The sequence below is a fragment of the Talpa europaea genome (genome assembly GCF_964194135.1).
Source record: "Talpa europaea genome assembly, chromosome: 5".
NCBI lineage: Eukaryota > Metazoa > Chordata > Mammalia > Eulipotyphla > Talpidae > Talpa > Talpa europaea.
In genome coordinates this window covers 121,886,750-121,911,809 of record NC_140071.1, presented here as the reverse complement: position 1 = coordinate 121,911,809, position 25,060 = coordinate 121,886,750, and the positions used below count along the sequence as shown (strand labels likewise).

The following is a 25,060-nucleotide window of genomic DNA, read 5'->3' as shown; positions in this document are numbered from 1 at the left end:
ATCAATCTTGACCTGTCTTGTTTTCTAGTATAATTATAACTCCAATGATGCTATTAAGTTTGTTACTGAGATCTGCAGTGCTGTTTCTCGATTTTCATTGATCCTCTCCTTCCATGCCCAATAGTCTTAAAAAGTTTTATAACTTGTGTCCAAAATTAACTCTTTCACCTAAATACCACTATCTTCTTTAGGATAAAATTTAAGTCCTCTACCTTAAAAAAAGCATGTGTTTTTCTTATCTTGAAATATTCACTGCAAAGTTTATCCTACTGTGTCAATGATTTTTTCCATAATGTACAAATATTAAGATGATCACCTCTAGAATATAAACTTCAAAGAAGAGGCTGTAAAATTGTTTTATATTAGCTAGTATAGTACTCTAGCAATGAAGAGAGCATATAATTAATTATTTCTCAAACTATTAGCTCACAAATTCAATAAAACTTTAGGAGTCATATGTCTTCTTGTTCTATTATTACCCTGTGAGGGAAAGCTGGTTTGATTTGGATATATTTGAAACTATTTGCATATACCTGAACTTCTGATTTAATAGCCTTCAGCACTGTGTTCTTCCTCCAAAAGATATCTCCCACATCTTAAGTCTAAATATAAACTCCCAGTACAAGTTTGATCTTAAGGCAATTATCTTAAAGATGTCAAAGTAAAAATACCAAAATGTACTTTATTCTTATTAGGGGGAGGTAATCTAGAGGCTAGGATCAAAACAATAGAAGCTCCAGTGCCAACAGCCAATCGACTAATTAATATTTTATTAAGCATACTACTTGATTATCTGATTCTTTGGTGCAATAAGGTAGTTGCTACTGATTTTATAAATCTGCTGGTGAAAAAAACATGAACCAAGATTAGGAAAATATATTAATCACAAATTCTAAAATCTGTGATATTTTTGATTAATATTTTAAAATAATTTTTATAATAAACAATGTGCAAGTTTATGCCTTGGCCTGTATTCTAATGATAGGGGAAGAAGTATGAGAGAAAGCCTGAAATGTAATGATACAGAACAGCAGTTGTTAGATAAAAGTTGTTTTTTCCTCTCCCATATTCTCCTACATGAAAAAAGGAAACAATTTCCTATAGTGCCCATACTTAGAAAACTGTTAAGTTTACCACAAGAAAAATTATACTCACGATCGTATCTGGGGTAGGTCTGTTTCTATTTTGTGACCTGTATTTCTAAAAATCTGAATAGCAGCTTCTGCTACCTTGTCATCTTCCATTCTGAGGCACTGTAACAGGGACTCATATGTCTCTGCAGAGTGGAACGAGGTAGGATGTGTGAAAGACAGAACCTGGAGGAATAGATATTGCTTTAGAAGTATAGGCAATGGTTTTAATCCACTAAAAAAAATAGAATTAGTTCTACTATCAAAAACACAAAGTTATTAAATTCCATATATGCAAGATATATATAATAAAGTTTGTATCTTGTAGCCTCTCTTGTAGAAAGTTATAGATAATAGGACCTTAGCAAAAACACCGGGCAGTAAAATTCTTTAAGCACTTGATATAGCTCTTGTCCTATTTTCTTCTTCACCTCTTGGTCTATTCTGAAACTGGGAATATAGAAAATGTGGCTTTTTTTTTTTTTTTTTTTTGAGAAGTGTGATATTGTGATGTGAACAAAATGCTAACAGTTTATTTCACTGACAAAAATATATTCTATAAGAAAATACTTTAAGTGAAAGCCATCACAAAAAGTTCATATCATAACAAAGACATTATTGTGAAATAATAATCACTATTACAAACAGATTAATTGTTCCTATATTTATTTTGACACAAGCCCCATCCTAATAAGGAATTTGCTGCAAGTTATATATAACATATTTACAGTTTACCTACCATGAAGAGAAAACAATCTAGTTAGCATAATATCACAAATAAGGACTAAGAGTGGAAAGAGGTGAAGATGGGGAATGGTGAAGGTAGTTTTCATTAACACATTCAAAAGCATTTAATAGGGGGCCTCCCTGGTGGTGCAGTGGTTGAGTGCTGGGTTGCAAAGCTGCCCGCAGCCTCTGCAGTGCCGGTTCAATCCCCGGCTGCTCCCCGGCCACCGGAGGAGGGTCCCACATGGCGCGCTGACCTCTCCTGCCGCCCGCTGCTCCCCTCAGCAGTGTACTATGGTCCTTCTGCCTGCTCTGCTCCCCGCTCTGGCTCTGGTGAATTCTCTCACCCTCCCGCGCTTCTGACTGTACCCAGTGCTTGTATAAATAAATAAAAGAAAATCTTAAAAAAAAAAAAAAAAAAGCATTTAATAGATTATAAAGTGGAGACTCTCATTTGGAGAAATTTAGAGTGATAATATTTAGTTACGAGGTTTTAATTTTTTACCTTAGTAATTAAATTGGAAAAATTGAATCAATCTCTTAAAAAGGTTATCTTAAAGATGATTTCACTTTCAAAGCTATTTTAAAATATGTTCTCATTATTGAAGATATAATTAAAATCTTATTCAAGAAATGCCAATTCTTTCCATGAAATAATATTTAAGGCCATTACCATACAATTCTACCACATCTTTCTATATATTGTCCACTGCACCAATTTGCTTCTTCACTCTTGGCTTATATATTGGAATAATCTAAATGTCTCTTTGTCTTCAATTTCTTCTCTTCATTCAATGAAAGCTCTATCAAGTGCTGCTTCATATGAAAAGCCCCTTGACAGTACCTTTCCTCCCTGATAGTAACCCAGTCTGGAGCCAACCTTAGTTCCCATCATTCCCCAAATGAATTCTATCCCTAGTCAGGCTAGACTCCTAACAATACCTAAAATATGTCAACAATTATTCTCTTTGATGATACCACATTCACCTTAGTGTAAGTCACATGTCCACAAAGACTTCCCTGACCTAGCTCTTACTAATTATTCAAATCTGAATTCCTTGGTATGGCATCTGTTATGATTACCAATTGTTTAGAAATCACCTGGTTAGACAATAGGTGCCATTAAAAAATATCCTGTAAGTAGTCCTTTGATCCCAGATGAAGGTTCCTTGAAAGTTAAGACTGAATTATTTATCATATACTATTACAAGTGTATTAAGCATGAAAGTGATGAATAAAAACAGCGAAAGACAAAATGTATTAGTTCATAAATGATTTCTACCACACTTTAAAAATCTTTTTATAAATGCCAATGAAATGGGCCTGACTCTTGCAAATCCTTAGAGGAATTCAAATTACAACTGTGGAAATGCATGGAAGCAAAACTTAGTTTAAATACCTTAAGAAGTTCAAGTCCCGAACGAATAGCTGTATCTGGACTTACACCCTCCTCTTCATCATCTGCTGTTCCCTCTATTGATTTATTCATCAGTTTTACTAGTGCACTGTTAAAAAAAATACATAGTTTAGTGACAGTATTCTTGATTAGTAACAGTATTCTAACTGTACTGTGATAGAACCTATATAGAATCAAACATCAGATTGAAAATATGTTTCTAGAGGAAAAGTTATTTTGTGACTTTTTAAACTTTTTTTTTAAGATTTATTTATTTCTGCATACAAGAACTGGGGTACAGGCCAGAGGTGTGGGAGGGTGAGAAGATTCACCACAGACCGTGTGGGGAGCAGAACAGGCATACTGACTGAAAACACTGCTGAGGGGAGCAGTGGGTGAGACAGGAGAGGTCTGCTGCGACACGTGGGTAGCTCCCTGGCCGGGATAGAACTTGTGCTGCTGCAGAGGCTGCAGATAGCTTTATAGTGCTGTGCTTAACCCCTTGTGCCACCAAGGAGGCCCCTAAACTTTGTTCTTTGCTTGACAGCTAAACTTATTTTTAGTTTATCTTCTCTCCCTAAAAATCAATGTAAAATAACAACTCTACTGGAAGACAAAAAAACTAAAATTAGATGACACACATACTGGAAATATATTTTATAAGTAATATAATATCCATTTATATAAAGAGATCTTTAAAATTTTAAGAAAAACAGTAAGATGGCAATTGCTAAATGGGCAAATGAGAATTTATCAAAAGAAAAAAACAAACAGTAAATACCTAAAGAAAGGTATTAGTCACTGGCAATTAATTTACTGATTAATAATTCCATTTCTAGTAATTTATAGTAAAGAAGCAATTCATCAGAAACACCATGCTATATTTATATCCATAAACAAATTCATAAATTAAAAACTACTGTTCATTATTACAGAATTAGCTTTTAAACAGACCTAACCACCACAAAATGGAGTATTACCCGATCAACAAAAGTCAGACTATGCAGCAATACGGTACTATTTTTAAGTAAAAATAGATGCAATTTCTGGTTTTGAGACTGTGTTCTCTCATAAGTAAACTGAAGAAAATACTACCTTATTTTGAGAACATTAAATTCTTTTTTCTTTTTTTAATTATATATTTAATTTATTTATTTATACAAGAGCTGGGGTACAGACCAGAGGCACGGGAGGGTGGTAAGATTCACCAGAGACAAAGCAGGGAGAAGAACAGGCAGACAGACCGAAAGCACTGCTGAGGGGAGCAGTGGGAGAGACAGGAGAGGTCTGCTGTGCCATGTGGGCATCTCCCCTAGTCGGCTGTGAATTGAACCAGCACTGCAGAGGCTGCAGTCAGCTTCATAGCACAGCGCTCTGCCAGCTGCACCACCAGGGAGGCCAGAGGACATTAAATTCTTACAGTCAATGACCTAAAAATAGTAAATATTCAAGAAATAGAAACTAATTATAAAAGTTTTAGGTTGGGCCTCCCAGGTGGCGCAGCGGTTGAGCGCTGGGTTGCGAAGCTGCCCGCGGCCTCTGCGGGCCGGTTTGATCCCCGGCTGCTCCCCGGCCACCAGAGGAGGGTCCCACATGGCGCGCAGACCTCTCCTGCCGCCCGCTGCTCCCCTCAGCAGTGTACTTTGGTCCTTCTGCCTGCTCTGCTCCCTGCTCTGGCTCTGGTGAATTCTCTCACCCTTCCGGCTTCTGACTGTACCCAGTGCATGTATAAACCAAACAAACAAACAAACAAATAGATAAATAAATAAGACATGCCTCTAGAAAATTAAAAAAAAAAAAAAGTTTTAGGTTACATCTTTTCCTTGTGTTAAGCATATTTTAGTCATATTATTAACTAAGCATTTTTAAAAAGATTTTTTTTTTTAATTTATGCCTACGAACTAGGGTATAGGCCGGAGGAGCGGGCCTGAAATACACTGCTGAAGGGTTTAGTGGGAGACAGGAGAGTTCTGCTGTGCCACATTGGTTAGAGCTCCCTGGCTGGGTATGGAACTCATGCCACAGTGGCTGGCGATCACCTGATAGTGCTGAGACCCAATCACTGCACCACCAGAGAGGCTCCCTCATGTCTTTATGATTATAACCACATTAGTGAGTTCAAAGTGATGTCTCATTGCGGCTATATAAATTATCCCCATGTCCACACAAAAAAGCTTATTTTGTGGTCAATTCCCTTTTCTTATTCAAGGAACCACTCTTCTGGATTCTGTCACAATTATTTAACTTCATCTTTTCTAGAATTTCATTTATTTTGTGCCTTGCATTTTTTATCTGACATAATTCATATTTCTCCATGTTTCCACATGAAATCAGTAGTTTGTTCCTGTCTACTAATCAAATATATTCCATTGTACAGATGTATTACAGTATTTTTATTCAATTATCAACTGATGGGCTTCTGGCTATTTCCATTTTAGAGATAAGTAAGACATAAATAAGCAGCACTTAACTGCTACTATAAGCAGTTAAGTGCAAGTCTTTATGGGAATGTATGTCTTTTTTTCTTGTAGGCAACTATATATTATTGGGATTCCTGATTTGTATAGTGATGTTGTATGCATGATTTAATGTTGTGAGAAACCATTTTCTTTCTTCACCAATACTTGATTTGGTCAGTCTATATCCTTATGAACACTTGGTATGGTCAGTATCTTTAACCATCTTAGTATTTCTCATAATTTTTTAACCAACAAATCAACAAATTATAGTGAGTAGGTAATGTTTTTCTTGTGCTATATTTATTGTTGGTATATATTACTTAGTAAAGTGTGTTCAAATCTTTTGCCCACTTTTAAACTGAGTTGTTGGTTTTACTGAGTAGTTAAGAGTTCGCTAATATTCTGGAAATAATCCTTTATCAAAAATGTTTTTCATGGTCTGTGGTTTAACTTTTCTTTTTGTTTAAGAGAAAGTATTTAATTTTCTTATATTGTTTGTGCTTTTTATGCCCCATCTAAGAAATCTTCCTTACCTTACATTTTATTCTAGAATTTTTTTGGCTAATATTAGATTTTTTAAAGTTATTTCCAATTTGAGAAAAGTATTCTGAATTAAACTTTTTGTTAGGAAGAAACCCTACAAATATATATTTAGCTAAGATTATAAATGTGTTTGGAAAAAAAATTTGCAAACGTTAAAAAATTACAAAAGTATGAATCTGACTACTCATAATAGAATGTGTATGCATTTATTTATTAAGTATTTATTCACTACTTATTATATGCCAATTCTAAGGGTCTATCCTGGAAATATAGTGTAAAACAAGACATTCATTATGTGGATGAATTATTACTGCTGAGCAAGGAGCTGTAAAAGAAAGACCCAAGTCTTAGAACCAGGCTTGTAGTCATTCCTCTTAATATTTTCCATTTCTAAATTAGATAAAAATATACATTCCATATACTTCATAGGACTTACGAAGCAAAAGATCATCGTCCACCCAAATGCATCTTTAAAACTGCTTTGAAAATTTTCTATAGGGCCTCTCTGTTGGCGCAGCATTTCAGCACTGGGTTGCGAAACTGCCCTCAGCCTCTGCAGCACTGGTTTGATCCCCGGCCGCCGGGTGAGTGTCCCACATGGCGCACAGACCTTTCCTGCCGCCCGCTGCTCCCCTCAGCAGTGTACTTTGTCAGTCTGCCTGTTCTGCTCCCCACTCTGGCTCTGGCGAATTCTCTCACCCTCCCGTGCTTCTGACTGTACCCAGTGCTTGTATAAATAAAAAAATCTTTAAAAAGAAAAAAAGAAAATTTTCTATATATCCGTTTTTCTCCTATGCTTTGTAACAAATATCACAAATTTTTGTTATTCAAATTCAGGTCTGAATCTTTCTACTGAGCAGACTATCTTACTTTTAATCTAATAGCCAAAAATTGAAGGGTTAAGAAAACATTTTTCTTTTTTCTTTTTTTTTTTAATAGAGGCATGTTTTATTTATTTATTTGTTTGTTTGTTTTGTTTTTATACATGCACTGGGTACAGTCAGAAGCGCGGGAGGGTGAGAGAATTCACCAGAGCCAGAGCAGGGAGCAGAGCAGGCAGAAGGACCGAAGTACACTGCTGAGGGGAGCAGCGGGCGGCAGGAGAGGTCTGCTTGCCATGTGGGACCCTCCTCTGGTGGCCGGGGAGCAGCCGGGGATCGAACCGGCGCCGCAGAGGCCGCGGGCAGCTTCGCAACCCAGCGCTCAACCGCTGCGCCACCGGGGAAGCCCAAGAAAACATTTTTCATACCCTACCTTCTATACTGCTTCTAATTTGCATCTATTATTTTACTGTTATATAGGAAGGCTTCCTTCTTTCTTGTTCTGCTTTCTTAGGGATGTTGCTCAAGCACGGGCCCTATTCCATTCCTTCAGTGTCTTCAGTATTGCCTTTGTAAGTATTTTGATCCCAAATTCCAACATTAAAAACAACAAAAGATCCTTCTTCATATTCACTCCCTTTTCATCAATTTATTTTTCTCCTTTACTTTTTGTAACTAAGATATCTGTACCCATATTCCAATTTATCTCCTAAAGCAGAGTTTAGCAGTATCATGAAGTATTTATTCCTTTGATTTATTCATACCAAGGTAGCCAAGTGGAACCTAGTGAGGCCCTGTTGAGCATAATCAGGCACCTCCACACCTGAACAGTCTTTTCTGCTCTTCAGACACCATCATTTCTCAGTGTGCCATCATGTGACTGTTTGAAAGGGCTATCCTATGCTCTTTTCCAATACAGGTAACTTGGAGTCATCCTTGTTAGCACAAAGAAACTACTTTACTTTGGCTATTGTGGTAGTGTGCATTTCTCTAAATAAAAAGGATGATTTTAGTAACTATTTACTTCTTTTTTTTTTTTTTAAATATTTATTTATCCATATAAGAGCTGGGGTCCAGGCCAGAGGCGCAGGAGGTGAGAGAACTCACCAGAGACAGTGGGGAACAGAACAGGCAGACTGACCAAAGTATACACTGCTGAGGGGAGCAGCAGGCGAGTCAGGAGAGGTCTGCTGCACCACGTGGGTTGCTCCCTGGCTGGCCAGGAATTGAACTCATGCTGCAGTGGCTGCAGATAGCATCATAGGTTGCGTCTTAACCCTTGCACCACAAGGGAGGCCCACTATTTACTTCTTGGTAGCATCTGACCCTCTACCTTTTTGGCTTCTCTTTTGGCTTCTGTGATATCTCTATCTCCTGACATCTTACTTTTGATCACACTTCCTTTAAAAATTCCTTTTTAATGATTTTTCTTCTGACAGCCTCTACATTGTTAATTTTCTTTAGGATTCAGTCCTGAGCCCTTTTCTTTTTAAAATTTTATCCTCTTCCCCAGATTTCAAGCATTATTATAGACACTACTTCATGTTCAACAACTTTCTATTGACTAAAAATTACAGCATGCAAATATGTAGTTGTAAGGACAGAAGTCTGGAAAAGAATACTTATATTGAAAAAAAAAAAAAACAACAAAACGTTATATTTAGGATAATTTTCCACTATTCCCAATCCTTTCTTCCAAAATCCTTTATTATGGTTGAAGTACATGCAATTTTCTAAGTATTTCTTGATTCCTTTTGACTTTGTTCTTTTGTGGGTTTATTTTTTTCTTCCTAAATAGCTACTTTCATTTAGAAGTTACTACACATGAGGTATTATGCTAAGTGTTTTAAATATCCATATGTTAGTCAAGGCCTTGTCTAATGTATAGTAATTATTATGATATAATAGTAATTATTATCCTTATTTTAAAGATAAATAGAAAAGTATTTCTACTGAAATACACTGCTGAGGGGATCAGCAGGTGAAACAGGAGAGGTCTGCTGCACCATGTGGGTTAGCTCCATTGCAGGGGATCGAACTCATGCGGCAGTGGCTGGTGATAGTTTTATAGTGCTGAAACTTAACCCTGTGGGCCACCAGGGAGGCCCTGTTAATCTTTACTGTGCCTAATTAAGAAATTAAACTATCATAGATACATATGCATAGCAAAAAAGATCGTATATATAGAGTTTGGCACCATATGGGGCTTTAGGCATCTACTGTGGGGTGCTGGAATGTATCTTATTTTCCTCTTATTTTTATTTGTGAATGAATGTATTTCTGACTTACCTTATGGCTTCTGAATCAATGTGCACAGGTGCAATTCTTTCCAACAGAAATTTGACCATTTCTAGAAAAGGATTTGTTGGCTGCTTAGGATTTGCAAGTTTCCGAGCTATTTCTCTCTATAGAAAATAAAAAGTTTTGTGGTAAGTATGAGTCTCTTTTTTGTTTTTAAAATAAAAGTGATTGTAGTCATCAAAAGTATTTAAGATTCAAATAAAATTCTGCTTTGGACCCTGGCTAAAATTACATACTCATTAGGTAATCACTATAAAACCTGGATTGTGGAGAACAGAAAAGGGATGGCACGCTTAACCACTTTTCTTGGATATATTTTATTGGCTTATTTTATAATTTGATAGAATTTTATTTGTTTTTTAAAGAGAGGGAAGTTCATAAGTGTATTAATATTTGTAAGGCTTTTCTGTTCCGGAATAACATAGTTGAGCTCAAAAATAGTGGTATTACATGAAACAGGTTCTACAATGTAAAGACATGATTGCCAAAATTTTCTTAAGACTATAAAGTCCTGATCTTATTATAGAGACTTATTCTCCCAAAGACAAGATTACATTTATAACATACTAGGCTGTGGGTGAGAAATTTATTGTAAAAATAAGGTTTTTAATTTATTATCTCACATGAGTTAATGTAAATTTTAGCTGAGAAGATAAAGCACATTAAAAAATACTTTCCAAACTAAAAGTGATACTTTTTAAACATTTTTCATAGAAAATATTTCAGTGAACTGTTCAAGACAACAAAGGAGAAAAATCTATTGTAGTTTTATTAACATCTTGATACAAATAAACAATAAAGGTCATTAAATTAGATGTCATCTGTATTTGTTATTAGAATGTGAGTTAAAAGGACTGAGATTCTGGAAAAAAAAAACATTAAAAGGACTGAGATTCTGAAGAAAACATTAATCATTATAAGATGCCTGATTTATTCTGCAAGCTGTAGTTTACTGAGTAAAATTTCAGCCTTTGAGAAAGTAAAACATTTACCTTGCTCTAAACCACATGTAAACATTTTTTTAAAAAAAGATTTATTTATTTATGCATACAAAAACTTAGGTACAGGCCAGAGGTACGTGTGTGTGTGTGTGAGAGAGAACATTCAGCAGAGACAGAATGGGTAGCAGAACAGGCAGATTGAGTGAAATACAATGCTGAGCAGCAGCAGCAGGCGAGTCGGGAGAGGTCTGCTGCGCCATGTGGGTCACCTCCCTGGCTGGGGATTGAACTCATGCTACAGTGGCTGCGGATAGCTTCATAGTGCTGATTCCATCAGAATACTTAAAGATCACAGGTACACTGCATACTGAAATGTGTCTGCCTGTCACCTAAACTTCAACCTCAGTGAGACCATTTATAATATAATTTACTAAATTATGTGATAAATAATAATGTTGTAGGTTTGATCAAGGAACAAAATGAAATGTGCACTTCTGAAAATTCAATGCATATCCAGACAGTCCTGAAAGGCAGGGTTATAACAGTGTGATCCATGAACATAAAGAATAACAGAATCACTGAGACAGAATTAAACAGAAGTTTAAGTAAAATGGAGATTCATGATCCCATTCCAGATCTATTTAAAAAATTCCCAGTTTTTTGTCATGTACATATAATGCCATAAGAATAACCATTTATTTACATCTTACAGGACAGTACAGAGGGTCCTGTTTTAGTGTATACATATAATTCATTTTACTTTATTGTTTTAATACTCTTAATAAGTGTGTAATACTTACTGGTAAAGAAAATGAAGCTCAAAAATAATAACTTACAAAAAGGTAACACTGTGTTTGTAAATGGTATAGCTGAAACTGAATCCAGAATGATCTCAAATGTTGGATAAATAAGATTCCTTTTAAAAAATCTTGAAATCTGTGGTCCTTCTCAAGAAACAAGGGGTTAAAATTCAAATCCTGAACTCCAAAGGGAAAGCATGTGTGTGTTTGTGTGTGTGCCATGTATTTTAATACTACTGCTCACCTCTTCACACTATACATGTATGAATCCATAGTATGTCTATCATTATTCCGTAAAGCATATTTGCTACAATTCTTCAAGAATGAAACTGAGACAAAGAGGAAAATATTAGATTTCCATTCCTACTAACTCTATTACTGAAATGCTTACCTCTTTAAAAGTGAAAAGTGACTATTATTTAGGAAAAAAGGAGGTGGTGGTAAATACACATAGGGGACAGAGTAGGGAGTCTCAAAGATGGAATGAAAGGTACACAAAATGACAAATTAAATTTCTATCTCTGTATATTTCATTTTTTATTCTTTTCTATTTCAGAATATAACTATAGGAAAAAAGAATGTGGATATTAGAGGATATATGTAATCAATATCAGTAACCTTTGGAGAGGATAAAATAATACATATTCTGAAAAATGGCAAAAATGTTTCTGAAAGTGTTCATTTTCTTGAATCTAAAGGATTTTTAAGTCCTACTTTATACACAAGAATATATTAATAAGTGAAACAATTCCTCAAAATACATAATGCTAATGTTAATTGCTAGGAGAGAAATTCCTGTGAAATTACACACACACACACACACACACACGCACACACAACACCAAAAAAGAAAAATTTCTTTCTAGAATAGAATTCTAGAAGCACTCTAGAAGCACTTAACTATTTTGTGACCCAGTACTCAAATAATCTCCCTTCAAAAAAAAGCATCATCATTACCATGCTCTTTTTGCAGTGAAAGTGCAGTCCTCATCTCTACTTACCTGGTTTCTAAAATCTGAATAGCAACAATACTTATCCTGAGGCCTTTTGGTTATAAACATCTGTTTTGCATGTACTTTTTTGGATTTGAAAACAAGTATTTTTGGTCTGACTAATAGTAGGGATTTATGTTACTCTCATTTTTTTTCAAACAAGCACAATTCCTGTTTTCTCTCAGACCAAAAATACCATTTGCTTGTTATTTCCTAAAGTTCATATTTCCTAAGCAGTACTTGGTTTGTTCTTCTTGCAAACAATGATGGAATGTATAGTAAGAACACTATGATGAGTATAAGATTGAGACACTACTTTAGCCACTACAAACATCTCTGAAACACTGAACGAGAATCTTTACCTACAAAAATTCTTTGTCTTTATCTGTAACATGAAGTGGTTAAACCAAGTAAATATCCTTAAGGTATTTCATTATATGACCCAATTATATTAGTAGATGCCCTGCAGGACGTTTTAAGGACAAAGAAGTAGATAAAACTTTTTTTTTAAACTCAAAAAGCTTACTTAAACAATACTTATTTCTAGTTTTTAATATTATTTTTATTGAGGTAACACTGGTATACAATGCTGATTCAGAGGTACAGGTTCATACCTCTTCTAATGTATGTCACTACAGCCACCACCAAGGCACCCATAGTCCTCCACCAGAATCCACTGGGTCCTTCCCATACTTTGCTCCCCTTTTAGTAGCCTCAGTTCTGCAGTCACATTTCTAGTGCTTGTTTTGGTTTGTCTGTTCCTTTGTTTCTCTATACTCCAACTCCACATGAGTAAAATCAGATGGTATTTGTTTTTCTCCTGACTTAAGAAAAAAAAAAAGCTTTATATTTTATTTAGTTTTCTGACTCTGCTTGTGCCTTAAATACTTAGAAAGATTTTCTGTTCCTCAATAAGAAAAGCATGCTTGAAATCATCACAGACACATTTAGTGCACCTTGAGCCATCATAGGCCCTGTTGACATGTTTGTTTTTGACAGTCTCATAAGAACTTTAGGTCTCACAACATGATTTCCTCAGAGTTGGCCTGGGCACACACCACATGCAGACTCTGGCTCCCAACCTTCTTGGCATAAAGATAAATAGATCTATTACCAGGTTTTTGGAGAGCCTGGTTTTTTCTCTGACTGGATGGTAGGATATTCTACAAGGATATGTGAATAGCTGGACCATTCTTGAAACCCTCCAGACACTGTCCTTGTTCTCAGCAAAGTGCCCAGCTCAGAAATGCAACAATTGGGATAATCTGGGCACATAACACAGCCATATTCCTAACCCAAAAGAAGCCCCCATTGCCTTCTTCCTGAAATTGGTTTTTCCTCATCTTTTCTTAATTACTGGCCTTTTTATTTTTGCTTGAAGATTCTGTATGCTTACAATGAATAAAAATACCACTCCATGCTTGTAGGCCACATTACATGTACATTTATTCTATAGTTCTTATCTCTTATCACATATTTAAGTAATCATTCTCGCTCTTTCTAAAAACAAAATTAGACAAATATTTAAATAATTTTCTTATTCATCTCTGTAAGTCTGATCCTAAGGATATAGAAAAATCTTTTAACAATCCTATGAGGCTCTACGTTAATATTTATAGATAAGAAAAACGAGGTTCAAAAATATTGAGGAACTTCCTAAAGGTCACAATTGTAGTAAATGGTAAAGCTGAAGTTAAAACAGAACTGTTTCGTAAAATGCTGAATGAATGGATGAAGATTTACTGTTTGATATTTTCAATGATACTGGTTTTCTATAAAATAAACAGATAAAAGAAATAATTAAATGAATAGATTAAATACAAAAGCCTACACAGGAATTACCTTATCTATAAATGCACATGCAGCAATGGAACTATTGCTGACTTACTGACAAGGGTCATTTTTATGCAAAAACATGGGAGAAGAAAATACATGTAAAAATTGCTAAGTAAAAAGAACTCAGTTGACCATAGGTATACTGCTAGGTAATTCAGAGTTCATAATATTGTTAAACTCATACAAATAAAGTAATCTATATAAATGAGGCTATAATAAAACAACTTCCCACTAGCAAAGTAAGGAGAATAAATATAAAAGGATGATCTACTAACCACACAAACATCTGCCTGTTTGCATGAACATGTTGGACTGATTAATAACTCCAGTTGCGACCTCAATTTCTCATCATCACCAAGAACCTGGTTAAATTTCTTCACAAAATCTTGTGCTTTTCCAGGGTCAGGCAAATTCTCTATAATATTAAAAGAGAGTCAACATTACAAAAGATAAACTAAAATAAAAGCAAGTTAGCTTAAACTAGTGCTGAATCATGAAAAGAAAATCAGCGCAGTTCTTAGAAATATAGTAAGGACTATTTTCTCTTAGTATTAAATCGATAGTTCCACTGGGCAAATTATTCACCTGTTTTGATGTTTATCTACAGAGTGAATGAACATACTCACTTGCTATGGTCATCAGTTTTCCAAACATGGCAGAACAGTTAGCCTCTGACTGAAATTTAGAACAAAAACAATATAACCAATCATATACACTAGCCAATTTCTATAAGAAAATCTATACCCAGTATTGAATATATATTTCTTAAACTATACAAAAAAAGATTACAATCTACCCATTAGAAAATAGCTTACCATATAGTTACACTGAGTTGATTAATAAAAGAATTGTGGAATAGCAACAACTATTATGACAAATAGAAGGAAAGGAAATGTGAGCAAGAAGGCATTTAAAAATTAAAAGTACATACTTCCATAGGAAAGCTATCTTGCCAGAAGATTGAACACAAGATAACTGAAACAATTATCACATCAAAATTACTGTGAAACCATACACCTGAGAAAATTAAATATGAAGAAATTTTCTTCCTGCATAAAGTTCTATTTGTCATTTAGAGATCCACTACTTATATAACCTCAGAATAAGTACTAATTTTCCTCTATCATACTTACAGTATTAACTTCATTTTCCTCTATTATAGTTATAGTATTACTTCATTATTTGCTTTAATTAGTATGAAATTTGAGTAATTTGGTAAACACGTTCATGCCTATTTATTTATACATTGTCTTTGATGACTTTTGCAGTACAAAGGCAGAGTCAGCAGTTCACCAGAGACTATAAAGATGTAAAAACTTAAAATTTTTTTCTCTGGTCATATCCAAAAAATGTTGCTGGCCCTTGTCCTGGTGTCTCTGGATCCTTTTGGGGCCATAGTCTTTGGTTTCCTGGTTAAGAAGATCTATTCTAGCAAATACATTTAGAAGTACATTAAGAGATTATTCAAGTTTCTATCTACCATAGTTCAGAAATGTTAGGTAGAATTTTATTTTTGTTAAAAAAAAATCTGATTTTATATTTGATGTTGACTCTAAGGAATAGAAAATCAGGGAGTGCAAAAATTTATGACTTCTAATATAAATTTATCATGAAGTTTAATTCTATTTTAAAACCGGAAAATTGCATACAAACTCTAAGTGTTTAAATACTTGATAACTAGAAAACACCATTTCTTAGCTCATGCTGGAAATAAGAGTTTGTAATCTTCATTTTTAGTTTGGATAATTACAGAAATTATTAATTCACTGGGAAAATAAAATACTTGGGATACCTTTTGCTTCCTTCTTTAAAACCACAGAAAAACTGAACAATGAATAGCAAACTATGAATTTAAGTAAATCATAAATCTACCGTAGGCTGCTTGTGTAAATCCAATAGTTCTCGTACATGACTTCTAAGCATGTTCTGACATTTCCACATTTCATTGAGAGCTCTGTAAATAAAGTAACAAACTTGAAAAAATGCATAATACTGACATTCAATTTTACTACATCTTTGTTGCATGGTGTATTTATACCATGCTTCTTATATTTAGGTAAAATTTTAAGCACCAGAAAAATTATTGATTAGGATTAAGGTAGTTTAATTTGAAAGTACCTTAAAGCTTATTAGAAGAGAAAATATTTGAGGAGTTCAAAAGGATCAACAGGATCTTACCAGGTAAGTAAAGGATTAAAAGACAATCTAAGTAGAGGTATCTAGAATGTTCTGGTACAAAGAAAGATAAAATGCCATCAAAGTGAATGGCATATATAGCTAACTAAAGAAAAAATTACAGGCTTGGAGCACACAGTATGGCTGGGGGGGGCATTAGCAAGTTGAAACGTACCATAGAAAAGAATCAAATTATGAAGCTTCTTTATGTCAAGGGATATGCTGAAGGATTTCAGATTATTTCAAATAATGATTTTTCTTAGAAATGACATAGATTCAGGATGCCAAATTTACATCGAATGTGTTTATTCTAGACCCTTCTTTCCCCATTAAAGTAGATATTCTTCTCACAAACCCACTCTATTAATTCCCCATACCTGGTGTTCCTCTGAGGTATTAGTCTATTTTCTTATCTCTGCCAACTATTTTGAAATACAGATACATCAAAACTTTAGGTCAAGGGGTTTATACTACCTAGCGTAAGCATTAAGCCCCATGTGCAAATCTTTAAAAAAAAAAAAAAAAAAGGCTAATGTCTCCTGGTATGATGCACTGAAGACATATGCACGATGAAGATAATTTTGTGCAATTTCTTTTTTTTGAAGATTTATTTATTTATGCATACAAGATCTGGGCACAGGCCAGAGATGCGGGGGCAGGGGGGAAGAGGATCCACCAGAGAGAGAGTTGGGAGCAGAACAGGCAGATCTACTAAAATACACTGTTGAGGGGAGAAGCGGTGAGACAGGAGCGGTCTGCCTCGCCATGTGGGTTTCTCCCTGGCCGGCTGGGGATCAAACTTGTGCTGCAGAGGCTGTGGATTGCTTCACAGTGTGGTGCTTTAACCCCTTGCGCCACCTGGGACGCCCAATTTTGTGCAATTTCTGCTTAGAATACATAATCTCAATCTAATGAGAAAACACTGGATGAATTCAAATTGAGAGAACTTTCTATAAAGTAATTGGCATACAGAATATTCTTTAAAAAAAGAAATACATCAGGGCCTCCCCGGTGGCGCAGTGGTTGAGCGCTGGCTTGTGAAGCGGCCCGCAGCCTCTGCAGTGCTGGTTCGATCCCCGGCTGCTCCCAGGCCACAGGAGGAGGGTCCCACATGGCATGCAGACCTCTCCTGCCGCCTGCTGCTCCCCTCAGCAGTGTACTTCGGTCCTTCTGCCTGCTCTGCTCCCCGCTCTGGCGAATTCTCTCACCCTCCCGCACTTCTAACTGTATTCAGTGCTTGTATAAATAAATAAATAAATCTTAAAAACAAAACAAAAACAAAAACAAAAACAAAAAAAAAAAAAAAAAAAAAGAAGAAATACATCAAAGTCACCAGAAATAAAGACTGAGGAATGGTTTTAAAAGAAACAAAAGGGAAGGGGCGGAGCAACATGGCGGCGAGGAGACGCTGCGAGTAAGATCTCCCATTAAAAAAAGTTAATAGGGAGGAAAAGCGGCAGGTCCCAGTGAGAACTGGGACACGGAAGATAAACGGACGACTCCAGCAAACTGCCCGAAGAAGAAAGTTGCCATAAAAGAGGACGAGAAGGGAGGGAAGCGCAGAACCCTGCTCCCCTCCCCCGCCCACAGAGGCGGCACTCTCCGACCGGCAGAGACGAGGGAAACAACAAACCAAAACGCCCAACAAGAAAAACGGATGCAGCAAGCGGGACTGTGAGTGGAAAGGAACTATTTCAGCCACCACACCCCGTGAACGGGAGCTGAGGCGAACCCTGCAGGATCCACCGCGGAGGTGAGCTCCACGCGCCATTAAAGAGAGCCCCGCCCACCAGGAGGAGACCAGCACCAGCACACAGCCCCGGCCGCCTGGTAAGCTTGCGCTAAAGCAGCGCTCGGATTGCAGCTGCCCAGGTCCCCGCGCCTGCGACCTAGGCTTGCGGGGAGACGGCGGAGGCCCTCCCTGAGTGAGCAGGAACAAGGCGCCCAGGCAGGGGAGCGGGATTCAAAAGGCGCCATTCCCGCGCCACTGATCTGGGCTACAGCCCGCGTCCTGGAACTGAGGGCTTTGGAACTGAGACCCGGGTGGAGGCCCTCCCTGAGTGAGCAGGAACAAGGCGCCCAGGCAGGGGAGCGGGATTCAAAAGGCGCCATTCCCGCGCCACTGATCTGGGCTACAGCCCGCGTCCTGGAACTGAGGGCTTTGGAACTGAGACCCGGGCGGAGGCCCTCCCTGAGTGAGTAGGAACAAGGCGCCCAGGCAGGGGAGCGGGATTCAAAAGGCGCCATTCCCGCGCCACTGATCTGGGCTACAGCCCGCGTCCTGGAACTGAGGGCTTTGGAACTGAGACCCGGGCGGAGGCCCTCCCTGAGTGAGCAGGAACAAGGCGCCCAGGCAGGGGAGCAGGATTCAAAAGGCGCCATTCCCGCGCCACTGATCTGGGCTACAGCCCGCGTCCTGGAACTGAGGGCTTTGGAACTGAGACCCGGGGCACGAAATTAGGGGCGTGGGTTCCCCACGACGGTGGGGCACAAGGCAGACACAGCACCCCAAAGCCGTTGAGGTGTACCCTACCATCCCCGCTCTGCTCCCTGTCCCACGGGGTGGAAAATCAGCTCCCCAAGGGCTCTAGGAGAGATCTCTGGTGCCACCTAGCGACTTGACCCCAGCACAGGCTACTGAAGGAGCTAGTGGCCAGCTGGGGAGTTAGCCCACACCGGGCCCCTTCTGAACAAGTAGTCTGAGCCCACAGGGAGAGCGAGCACCCACAGCCGGGGCAGACCAGGCGCGCAGAAGAGTGTGCCTGAGACCAGAAGCGCAGGGAGTGTGTCCCACATCACCATTTTAGAACAGGGACATTTCTTCAGTAAAGACTACCTGCAGAAGGCTTCCTCAGGAGCCAGAGGTGAGCGGGGGAAGTTCGCCCACGCCAGAGGGGAGCAGGAACCCACCGCCGGGGCAGACCAGGCGCACAGGGGAGTGTGTCCCCACATCGGCATTTTAGAACAGGGACCTTTCTCCAGTAAAGGCTGCTTGAAACTGACAGATGACTCCTGGAAGAACCAGAGGGGAACAGAGAAGCCCACCCAAGATGCCGGCAAGTCCCAACAACACAGTGTCCCAACGCATACGGCAAATTAGAAAACAGACAGTAGGGAGGAGAAGAACCACACGCAACCTAGCAACTCTCCAGAGAAAAAGCACACCACAAAAAGAAAGCCAGCCCCCAGATTGCAACGACAATAACTTGGAAGAATTTCTGAGCCTTCCAGAAAGAGAATTTAAAATTGCCGTGATTAAAAAACTGACAGAAGTCATAAAGGAAAACAATGATAAGGGAAAAATAATCAACGATCAGAAGAATGCAATTGAGTCCCTAGAGAGGGAAAACAATGGTCAGAAGAAAGAAATTGAGTCCCTAAAGAGGGAAGTAAAAGAAATGCAGGAGATCAAAGAATTAATGGAAGAACTAAAGAATTCTGGGAAAAGCAATGAAAGCAGAATAGATGAAATGGAAGAACGAATAAGTAATCTTGAAGACACAGAAATAAAAAGAACCAAAACAGAAAAGGAAAGAGAAGTACGAAGGAAAAAGAACGAAGAAAGACTTCGGGAACTATCTGACTCCATGAGGAAAGGAAATATAAGAGTTATAGGAATACCAGAAGGAGAGGAGAGAGATGTAGGAACAGAGAAAATATTCAAAGAGATAATTGAAGAGAACTTCCCAAATGTGAAGAAGGAGCTGAAAATTGATATACAAGAAGCAAGAAGAACACCAAACTTCCACGACGAAAGGAAAAATACAGCAAGACACATAATAGTAAAGCTCCCAAGAATCCAGGACAAGGAAAAAATAATGAAGCTGGCAAGAGGGAAGAAACAGATAACATTCAAAGGAAAACCAATCAGGCTGACATCAGACTTCTCCGAAGAAACACTACGGGCAAGGAGAGAGTGGAGGGACATAGTCAACAGACTCCAAGAAAACAGATGCCAACCAAGAATACTCTATCCCGCAAAGCTCTCCTTCCTCTTTGAAGAAAGAATATGGACCTTCCCAGACAAACAGAAACTCCGGAATTTCATTGCAACTAAACCCCCACTCCAAAAAATACTACAAGGAGTCCTAAAGCCAGAACCTCAGAGCGACGAATAACAATGAAACAAAACCCAACCTTTTGCTGTCTCCAGGAAACACATTTAGCTACAAAAGATAAAAATAGGCTCAAAGTTAAAGGATGGAAAACAATCCTACAAGCAAATGGACCAAAAAAGAAAGCAGGAACAGCTATACTTATATCAGATAAAACAGATTTCAAACTCAAAAAGATAAAAAGAGACCCCAATGGTCACTACATTATGATCAAGGGGACAATACTTCAAGAAGAAATAACACTCATTAACATATACTCACCAAACGAAGGAGCACCAAAATATATCAGACAACTGTTGTCCTCTCTGAAAACAGACATCAGAGAAAACACATACGTAGTGGGAGACTTCAACACACCACTATCAACAATGGATAGATCAACAAGACAAAAAATAAGTAAAGAAACCAAAGCTCTAAATAAAGACCTAGAGCAATTGGGCTTAACAGACATCTATAGAACACTAAACCCCAAAAAAATGGAGTACACATTTTTCTCAAGCGCACACGGATCATTCTCCAGGATCGATCACATACTGGGACACAAGACAAACATCAACAGATACACCAAGATTGAAATCATATCAACCATCTTTTCTGACCATGAAGGCATCAAACTAGAAATAAACCATAAAAAGAAGGCAAGGAACTTTCCTACCTCATGGAGATTAAAAACCACACTACTGGAAGACCATTGGACTAATGAGGAGATCAAAGAAGAAATTAAAAAATTTTTTGAATTGAACGACAAGGAGGACACCAATATCCTAAATGTATGGGATGCAGCAAAAGCAGTAATAAGAGGAAAATATATAGCAATAGAAGCTCACATCAAGAAACAAGAAAGAACGCAAAGAAACAACCTAATCTCGAAGCTCAAAGATCTAGAAAAAGAACAACAAAAAAACCCCAAAACCAGTAGAAGAAAAGAAATAATAAAAACCAAAGCAGAAATAAATGAAATTGAAACTAAAAAAACAATCCAAAAGATCAATGAAACCAAGAGCTGGTTCTTTGAAAAAATCAATAAAATAGACAAACCCCTAGCCAGGCTCACAAAGGAAAAAAGGGAGAAAGCACAAATAAACAGGATCATCAATGAAAGAGGAGAAATCACAACGGACACAGCAGAAATCAAAAGAATAATCAGTAACTACTATGAACAGTTATATGGAAACAAGTTTAACAATCTAGAGGAGATGGACAAATTCCTACAACTCTACAATCACCCAAAGCTAGATAAAGAAGAAATAGAACACCTAAACAGACCAATTACAATTAGCGAAATTGAAATGGTAATCAAAAACCTCCCCAAAAACAAAAGCCCAGGACCTGATGGATTTACAAATGAATTCTACCAAACATTCAGAGACGAATTAGTGCCTATCCTTCACAAACTCTTCCAAAAAATTGAGAAGGAAGGGACAATACCAAACACGTTCTATGAAGCCAACATTACACTAATACCAAAACCGAACAAGGACAACACAAAAAAGGAAAACTACAGGCCAATCTCCCTAATGAACACTGATGCAAAAATCCTCAATAAAATTTTAGCTATCAGAATCCAACAATGTATCCATAAGATAATTCACCACGACCAAGTTGGATTCATTCCAGGGGCACAAGGATGGTTTAACATCCGAAAATCAATCAACGTTATCCAACACATCAACAAAAAGAAATATAAAAACCATATGATAATATCAATAGATGCTGAGAAAGCTTTCGACAAAGTGCAACACCCATTCATGATAAAAGCCCTTGAAATTCTTGGGATACAAGGAACATACCTCAACATCATAAAGGCCATCTATGACAAGCCAACAGCCAGTATCATTCTCAATGGTGAAAAGCTGAAAGCAATTCCATTAAGATCTGGAACAAGACAAGGATGTCCACTCTCACCATTGCTTTTCAATATAATACTGGAAGTCCTAGCCAGGGCAATAAGACAAGAGAAAGACATCCAAGGAATCCAAATAGGAAAAGAAGAAGTCAAACTATCACTATTTGCAGACGATATGATATTATACATAGAGAACCCCAAAAACTCCACAGAAAAGCTAATTCAACTCATCAATCAGTTCAGTAAAGTGGCAGGATACAAAATCAACACGCAAAAGTCAGTAGCCTTCCTATACACAAACAATAAATCTGAAGAAGAAGAAATCAAAAAGACCATCCCTTTTGTTATTGAAACAAAAAAAATCAAATATTTGGGAATAAATCTAACAAAAGAGGTAAAGGACCTATACAAAGAAAACTATAAAACACTGTTAAAAGAAATAGAAGAAGACACAAAGAAATGGAGAGACATCCCCTGCTCATGGATTGGAAGAATAAACATTATTAAAATGGCCATCCTTCCAAAAGCAATATACAGATTCAATGCTATTCCAATCAAAATTTCAATGTCATTCTTCAAAGAAATAGAACAATTATTGATGAAATTCATATGGAATCACAAAAAACCCCGAATAGCCAAAGCTCTCCTGAAAAAAAAAGAAGGGAATGGAGGCATCAGACTCCCAGACTTCAAACTATACTACAAAGCCATAATCATCAAAACCGCATGGTATTGGAACAAGAACAGACATACAGACCAATGGAATCGAATAGAAAATCCAGAAATAAACCCACAGGTTTATGGTCAACTAATCTTTGACAAAGGAGCAAAGACTATGCATTGGAGCAAAGAAAGTTTGTTCAATAAATGGTGCTGGGAAAACTGGGTCGCTACATGCAAAAGAATGAAGCTTGACCACCACCTCACACCATACACAAAAATCAACTCAAAATGGATTAAAGAACTAGACATAAGACCTGAAACCATAAAATATATAGAAGGAAATATAGGCGAAACACTACGTGATTTGCACATCAAAGACATCTTTACAGACACATCACCCAAAGCAGTGATAGTGAAGGCAAAGATAAACAGCTGGGACTATATCAAATTAAAGAGCTTTTGCACAGCAAAAGAGACAATAACAAAAACAAAGAGAAACCCCACCAACTGGGAGAACATTTTTGCACCCAACACTAATGATAAAGGACTGATCACAAAAATCTGCAAAGAGCTGATGAGTCTCAACAACAACAAAGAAAATAATCCAGTCAAAAAATGGGCAGAAGAGCTTAAAAGAAACTTCTCTGAAGAGGAAATGCAAATGGCCAACAGGCATATGAAAAAATGTTCAACATCACTTGTCATCAGGGAAATGCAAATCAAAACTACCATGAGATACCATCTTACACCAGTGAGAATGGCACATATTAAAAAAACTAGCAACAACAAATGTTGGCGAGGGTGTGGAGAAAAAGGAACTCTTCTGCACTGTTGGTGGGAGTGCAAACTGGTCCAACCACTGTGGAAAGCTGTGTGGAGATTTCTGGACCTACTAAACATAGAGCTTCCATATGACCCAGCAATTCCACTCCTAGGTATTTACCCAAAGGACACAGAAACATCAATTCCTAAGAACACCTGCACCCCTATGTTTATAGCAGCACTGTTTACAATAGCTAAGCTTTGGAAACAACCCAAATGCCCAAAAATAGATGACTGGATCAAGAAGATGTGGTACATATATACCATGGAATATTACTCAGCATTCAAAAAAGATAAACACATGCAATTTGCTGCAACATGGATGGCGCTGGAAGGGATCATGCTCAGCGAAATAAGCCAAAAAGAAAAAGAAAAATACCGGATGGTCTCACTCATAGCAGGAATCTAGAAAACTTAAATAAGGGACCAGGAAAATGAATAACTATAAGAAAGTGAAAATCAAAATCAACAAAAAACTATGAACCAGAGACACTTTTAGGGGGGCGGGGGCGGGAGGGGAGGGATTGGGGTCAGAATGGGGGGCTGCAATTGTATGGGGAATATAACAATAAAATTTATAAAAAAAAAAAATAAATAAATAAAAGAAACAAAAGACTAGACAACTAAATATACAATGTATAATCCTAGAAAGGGAAAAAAATGCTCATAAAGAATGTTATTTGGACAATTGAGAGAATCTGAGCACACACTGGATTAAACAATATTGTATCAATCAATGTCAAACCTATTGTTTTTATAAGTATACTCAGATTATATAAGAGAATATACAACTTCTTAGGGAATATACTTGAAGCAGCTAGGAATAAGGGTATCCAATGTCTATCATTAACTCTCAAATGGTTCAGAAGAAATACGTACACAGAAATAGAGTTGACCATACAAATGATTGAATGGTCAAAAATGATGACTTTAAGGGAATATCACAATGCTTTTACTATTTCTGCAATTTTTCTATAAATGAAAGTTGTTTGAAAATTAAAGATTATATATGTTCATCTATAATTTTATATACACAGTGAGAAATTATGTGGGAAATTATGTGGGTATATGTTATACATAAATAGTTGGGGTTCTGATTCAAAAGAATTCTCAATGATAGAACTTACTTTTCAAAAAGTTTTATTAGAGTGGAGTGATCATACAATATATCCTACTCGGCTTGGGATAATTAAAGTTTATCCCAATTGTCCAAACAAAAGTATTAATAATGCTTACTTTTAGTCTCAAAAATATCCCAGTTTGGACAATTTAGAGGTCATGCTATGTAGAGGTGACTGGGATATGCTCTCCAGACAAAGAACCAGTACTTAGTTCTTTTTTTTTTTTTTTTAAGGTTTATTTATTTATTTATTTATACAAGCACTGGGTACAGTTAGAAGCACGGGAGGGTGAGAGAATTCACCAGAGCCAGAGAAGGGAGCAGAGCAGGCAGAAGGACCGAAGTACACTGCTGAGGGGAGCAGCGGGCGGCAG

The 25,060-nt window shown here is 37.2% G+C and overlaps 1 protein-coding gene across 2 annotated transcripts in view; it reads right to left on the bottom strand.

Moving 5' to 3' along the window:
- Nucleotides 1-25,060, bottom strand: part of PDS5A (PDS5 cohesin associated factor A) — a gene marked incomplete at both ends in the record, with an annotated part of 114,374 nt that overhangs the window by 29,218 nt on the left and 60,096 nt on the right. For both annotated transcript variants that reach the window (XM_084232888.1, XM_084232889.1), the window contains 6 exons: nucleotides 1,156-1,316; nucleotides 3,256-3,361; nucleotides 9,365-9,480; nucleotides 14,221-14,360; nucleotides 14,572-14,620; nucleotides 15,818-15,899. In XM_084232888.1, the coding sequence (XP_084089014.1) occupies nucleotides 1,156-1,316; nucleotides 3,256-3,361; nucleotides 9,365-9,480; nucleotides 14,221-14,360; nucleotides 14,572-14,620; nucleotides 15,818-15,899 (654 nt within the window). The remainder of the gene's footprint in view (nucleotides 1-1,155; nucleotides 1,317-3,255; nucleotides 3,362-9,364; nucleotides 9,481-14,220; nucleotides 14,361-14,571; nucleotides 14,621-15,817; nucleotides 15,900-25,060) is intronic.